Consider the following 6000-nt stretch of genomic DNA (forward strand, 5'->3'; position numbering starts at 1 on the left):
TTTTAATGGAAAACTTAAACAGATAAAAATCCGTTACAACATCAGGTAAGCAGGAGGGTGCGGTGTTGGAGCTTGGACGACGGCCGTTTCGCACAGCAGGTGCTTCGACGGGTCCAGCGAAGCACCTGCTGTGCGAAACAGCCGTCGTCCAAGCTCCAACACCGCACCCTCCTGCTTACCTGATGTTGTAATGGATTTTTATCTGTTTAAGTTTTCCATTAAAATTCACGCTTTCCACTGCAGAATTGGGGTGAGTGCCGCATATTTTCTTTCCTATATGTACACACGAACTATTGGCTTTCATATGCTGAGCACCAAATACCCCTTAGCAAGCGTGACGCCTAACGCTCTGGATCCGATCTTTAGTCCTGGCTTTTGAAAATAGTATCGTTCTAGTGCCGTCCTGTTCTATAGTTCTATGTGGAGTAACAACCATTCTTTCCTCACAGTTTTTTAAGGGGCCTACACAGATACATGCACACATATAATATGCAGACATGCACACACATACAGTACTCAGACATGCCACACATACAATGCGCAGAAATGTACATATAGGGTAGCACAATGGCGCAGTGGATAGCACAGCAGCCTTGCAGCGCTGGGGTCCTGGGTTCAAATCCCTCCAAGGACAACATCTGCAAGGAGTTTGTATGTTCTCTCCGTGTTTGCGTGGGTTTCCTCCGGGTTCTCCAGTTTCTTCCCAAATTCCAAAGACATACTGATAGGGAATCTAGATTGTGAGCCCCAATGGGGACAGTGATGATAATGTGTGCAACCTGTAAAGCGCTGCGGAATATGTTAGCGCTATATAAAAATAAAGATTATTATTATATATCTATATTTGAATACAAATTCACAAAAATAAATACATACAGTGTATACAGTCATACACACTGATATACACAGATCTGCACATCACACAGGCATACACAGACATACAGACAGACACAGGCCTCACTCACCTCCCCCAGGCTTGTCACCCATCAGGCTCCTCTGGCATGTGGCTATGGAGGGCGCACTGCTTGATGGCTGTCACATAAACAGTGCACTGTGTAGGTGTGTCTGCTACTAATGATGAGGACGGGCCGGCACTGTGCCTTTAATTTTGCTTGTGTGTCGGACCGGCCCCTCATTACTAACAGACACAGCCCCACAGTGCACGGTGGTCGGCCATGTTTGTTTAAGTGACGGGTCAAGCAGTGCCGAAGAAACAGGTGACCCTGCACAGCTGCTGGGGGAGCAGCCCGGGCCCCCTAGTGTCCCAGCCGCGAGTGGGCCCCCCATTTGTCCAGGGCCCAGCACTTGCTCACATACAGAATGTAAAGGGCTCATGGTAAAATGAATTAAGGGACCAGAATGACAGAGCTGGGAAATCTATAGTCAATTTATTAACAGAAATGTATTTCTAATAAACAGACAATGGGTTAATAGAAGGAACGGACCTCCAACATGTAGGAGGTAAAGTACAATCAATGTGACACCAAGAACAAAAATGTTCTATATGAAAAGAACTTGACAGTGAAGCAATCTGTGGGGTAAAGAGATGGAACCTTCTTCACAGCGTCGGCATGGGGGCTCGTCATTGTATTCACCCATCAGAGCCCCCGTGACGCCATCGCAGGGCGCCGATGGCTGACTATGAGATCCAAGGGTGGAGTGAAGACCTCCTGTCTGTCATCACAGAGGTCCTGTGAAACCCTTCTTGTGGCCGGGCTGTAAAGGAGACTATGATTTTTACAATATGCAGCAATACTGTGGTATTTCTATATACAGCATAAACGATCAGACAATCACAAGGTTAAGTCCCATATGAGAACTAATAAAAATAGTAAAAAAGTTAAAAAAAAGAACAGTTTCCAAAAATATGAAAAAATAAAACAAGAAAATCTTAAAAATTCAATCACCCTTTTCCCATTAAAAAAAATAAAAAAAAATACATATATGTCATGTTGCCGCATCCATAAAAGTAAAATCTATCAAAATATAAAAATAATTAAACCAATTGCATTAAACCACGCAGTCAAAAGAAAAAATGACACAATTGCGCCTTTTTTGGTTGCTGCAACACCGCAAAATAATACTGTAAGGAGCGATCAAAATGTCATATCTATCCTAAAATGGTATCAATATAAACACTGTGTGCCCTGCAAAAATTAAGCCCTTACACAGCTCTGTCAACCTAAAAAAAATACAATGGGTCTCAGAAAATGGCGACACAATCAGAAAAAAAATGCAAGTTTGGTATCGTCGTAATCATACTGATGAGAACTGTACTGCAGGTCATTTTGTTACCATAAGGGTATGTTTCCACGTTCAGGATTTGCTGCAGATTGGATGGTGCGTATTGCCGCAGAGTCCAGATGTTACAGCATAGTGGAGGAGATTGTATGATATCCCATCTGCACTAATGGCGCAAACTTGCAGGCGGCAGACCTGCGTAACCGTACATGCGGCGCGTCTTTATAGACTGCAGCAAGTCTATTTATCTTGCGGAGATGCTCAGTCTCTGCAAGATAAATAACAATAAAGAGAAGGAATATACACCACCTCACCCGTGATGCATAAGCTGAGTTTCGAGAGCACGGACCCGCTGTGTCCAGGCGTGTAGAATCCAAGAGAAAAAAATGTCCAGCTTCACGGAATCCGTGAAAAAAAGTTTTCTTTATTCACAAACTTAAACATGGAGGATACAAACTTCAGGACAAACCATATGGGTAAGAATCTCCCTTAATCATGACATTGTGAAGCTGGACATTTTAAGATAAATAACAGTCTATGTATAGGATGCGGTGATTCCATATGTGCTCAACGAAAACGTGGAATCACCGCGTGTAAAAAAGGGGGCAAAGCTTTGGGGGGAGCTGCGTCCTCTCCGCAGCTTTTCCTTAACGTGGAAACATAGCCCAAAATGTACAGAGTAAAAACAATTACCAAAACAGAATCCCTGAACTGCAGTTTTTTTCACAATTTCACCACACTTGGAATTTTCCCCGTTTTCATTACACTGTATGGTAAAATGAATGGTGAACTTCCAAAATACAACTCATCCTGCAAAAAACAAGCCCCCATACATCAGAAAAAATGAAAACACTATGGTTATTGAAAAGAGGGAAGGAAAAAAATAAAAACCACAAAAATAGAAATTGGCCACGACAGGAAGAGATTAAAAAACTTGTGGCCTAAAAGTCTCAGTAATTACACATCCCGTCTATCGATATAATCACCTGTCACTGACACTCATGTTTTCTTTATTGTCAAACAACCATCATATACACATAATACAGCATGGAGGGGCTCGGAGAAGGTGGCAGTGAAGGTGTATAAGTGTCTGATGGGGTCACACTGCTCATAAAAGGACAACTGTCCGACATCATAATCCAGATATATCCTGAATCTATCACTGGAGATCTTGTCAGGTAACAGAATCTCTTTCCAGTCATGTCTCACTGAATACTGATTATTATGATATCTCTTCCACAAACTCCAGGACTTGTTATTATTTCCAAGCACTGACTGACGCCTCCTCCTGTCTGTACTGGGATAACACATCCCCACCATCCAACTCCCTGATCTACTGATCTCCACATCCCAGTAATGTCGTCCTGAGGTAAATCCTCTCCTGCTCATCACCTGATTATTATTGTGGAATCTCTCTGCTGTTTCTGGACGTTTCTGTTCCTCTCTTGTCCAGGTTGCAGTTTTCAGGTCGTCTGATATAAGGACATTATTAGCAGCTGTGTTTAGATCCAACAATATGTCTGCAGGACCCTCCACATAGATCCCCCTCCTTATACCTGATATTACGTCAAATAATGTGTGTAATGTGTATGCGATCATAGCCACATCCTGGGCATTTCCATCATGGAGCTGTTTATCATGTCCCCCTGTGTCCTCATCACCTCCCTCCTCCTCAGGATCACACAAGTCACCGGTGTGTGGATGCTGTAAGACAGTCAGTGGATCCGTCATGTTACACAGCTCCTCAATGTGTCTCATCTTCCTGGACAGCTTGTCCTTCTTTATTTCCAGCTGATGGATCAGAGCAGACAGTGACAGTGACTCTTCCTTTTCCTGACTGGAGATCTCACTCAGGACCTTCTTCTCCAGGTCGTCCACCCCTCTTCTGATGTCTGCACACAGGGCAGTGACTCTCTCGGCTTTTCCAGCTGCTATTTCTTGAGCTTTTCTCCTGCGCTCCTCCAGACTCCGGACTCTTTCCTCAGTCTCTTTTCTCTTTGTGATCAGTTTCTGCAGAACATTTCTCAATTTCTTGTTCTTCTTCTTAGAGGCCTCATCCAGTATCTCCACCCGATGTCCCCGATGTTCCCCGGCCAAACTGCAGGACACACAGATACAAGCAGCGTCCTCAGTGCAGTAATATTCCAGGATCTTCTTATGGACAGAACATTTCCTTTTCTCCAGAGAAGTGCTGGGATCAGATAAGACGTGTTCTGGTGATTTGCTGTGAACCCTCAGGTGTTTATCACACAGAGAAGCCTCACAGAGTAGACAGGATCTAACAGCAGGTACCGGAGAGTCCACACAGTAAGTGCAGCAGATCCCGGTGATCTTCTCCTGATGTGGCTCAGTTTGCTGGAAATTCTTCACAATCTTACAAAGAGCAAAGTCCCTCATCAGTGCCGGCCGCTCCTGAAACTCTTCTCTGCAGTCAGGACAGGAATAAACTCCAGACTCGTCCTGTGTATCCAGCACACGATCAATACAGACCCGGCAGAAGTTGTGTCCACATCTCAGCATTACAGGATCTGTATAAGTGCTCAGACAGATGGAGCAGTCCAGCTCATCTCTCACATCAGCAGAAGCCATGGCTGACAGAGGCATAAAGAAACCAAACTACAACTCTCCCGCTCAAAAGGGTGGGCTTTATATTGTGTACACAGGGGAGGGCTGAGGAGCAGGAGGTCACTTACTATTAACCTGTTAATGGACACTTGTGGAATTCACATCTTATATCTCCTGTAAATTTCGTGTCTACATTGTGGTCACATATAAGGAGTGAATGTTTTGAAAGCCGACATGGACAATATCGATAAAACGTATAATATGAATGACTGAACTCACAATTTGATCCCCAAACACTGGATAGCACTAAAAGATTTTCAAAGAGTTAGAACATGTGGTGTGGGGGTCATAAAACCAGTTAGGCAGGAAGGCAATTGTGTGTCCTGTGGTGTTGGTGCCTTTTGTTCTTATCTCCAGCCTAAATGGAATTTGAACATGTCCTCAGGCCTTTTTGGCACAGACACCTTTTTAGCTACATTCAGTGGCTTGCTAAAGTATTCACCCCCTTGGCATTTTTCATGTTTTGCTCCCTCACAACCTGGAAGTTGACTGGATTTTTTTTAGGGTTTGCAATAGTTCAGGTAAAGAACATGCCTACAACTGCAAACATTTGGTTTTCTTTTCCTTCAGAAGCAAGAAAGAAATAGGACACAATAACTGGAAACTTCAGTATGCATAACTATTCACCCCCTAAAGTCAACCAGTCTCCTCCATACATCTGTGACATGGTCTCCCGGTACTTACCTACACGCAACCTTAGATCCTCACAAGATCTCCTTCTCTACTCCTCTCTTATCTCTTCTTCCCACAACCGCATCCAAGACTTCTCCCATGCTTCCCTCATACTCTGGAACTCTCTACCACAACACATCAGACTCTCGCCCACCATAGAAACCTTCAAAAAGTACACAGCCTGCCGTGATCCTCAACCTACTGAATCCCCACACAACCAGCTCTACCCTCTCCTAGTGTATCCTCACCCATCCCCTGCAGACTTTGAGCCCTCGCGGGCAGGGTCCTCCCTCCTTCTGTACCTGTTAGTGCCTTGTTTTTTGCTCACGTTTAATGTATTTGTCTATATTTGCCCCCTTTTCACATGTAAAGCACCATGGAATAAATGACGCTATAAAAAATATATAATAATAATAATAATAAATAACACTAAAGGTTTTAAAAGAGATAGAACATGTGCTG

At 43.8% G+C, this 6000-nt stretch overlaps 1 protein-coding gene and 1 long non-coding RNA gene across 2 annotated transcripts; both read right to left on the bottom strand.

The window, feature by feature from the left end:
* Window positions 1-1369: 1369 nt before the first annotated feature.
* Window positions 1370-5123, bottom strand: LOC138675189 (E3 ubiquitin/ISG15 ligase TRIM25-like). The gene has a single exon (XM_069763221.1). The coding sequence runs from the start codon at window positions 4843-4845 to the stop codon at window positions 3241-3243; it is 1605 nt and encodes a 534-aa protein (XP_069619322.1). The 5' UTR covers window positions 4846-5123; the 3' UTR covers window positions 1370-3240.
* LOC138675190 (uncharacterized) lies at window positions 1370-5779 on the bottom strand. The gene is made up of 2 exons (XR_011320644.1): window positions 5551-5779; window positions 1370-1716 (listed from the first exon to the last, which is right to left on the bottom strand). It is a non-coding gene; the product is annotated as an uncharacterized lncRNA (long non-coding RNA).
* Window positions 5780-6000: the final 221 nt, after the last annotated feature.

This window comes from Ranitomeya imitator, chromosome 4 (assembly GCF_032444005.1).
Source record: "Ranitomeya imitator isolate aRanImi1 chromosome 4, aRanImi1.pri, whole genome shotgun sequence".
In the NCBI taxonomy this organism is placed as follows: domain Eukaryota; kingdom Metazoa; phylum Chordata; class Amphibia; order Anura; family Dendrobatidae; genus Ranitomeya; species Ranitomeya imitator.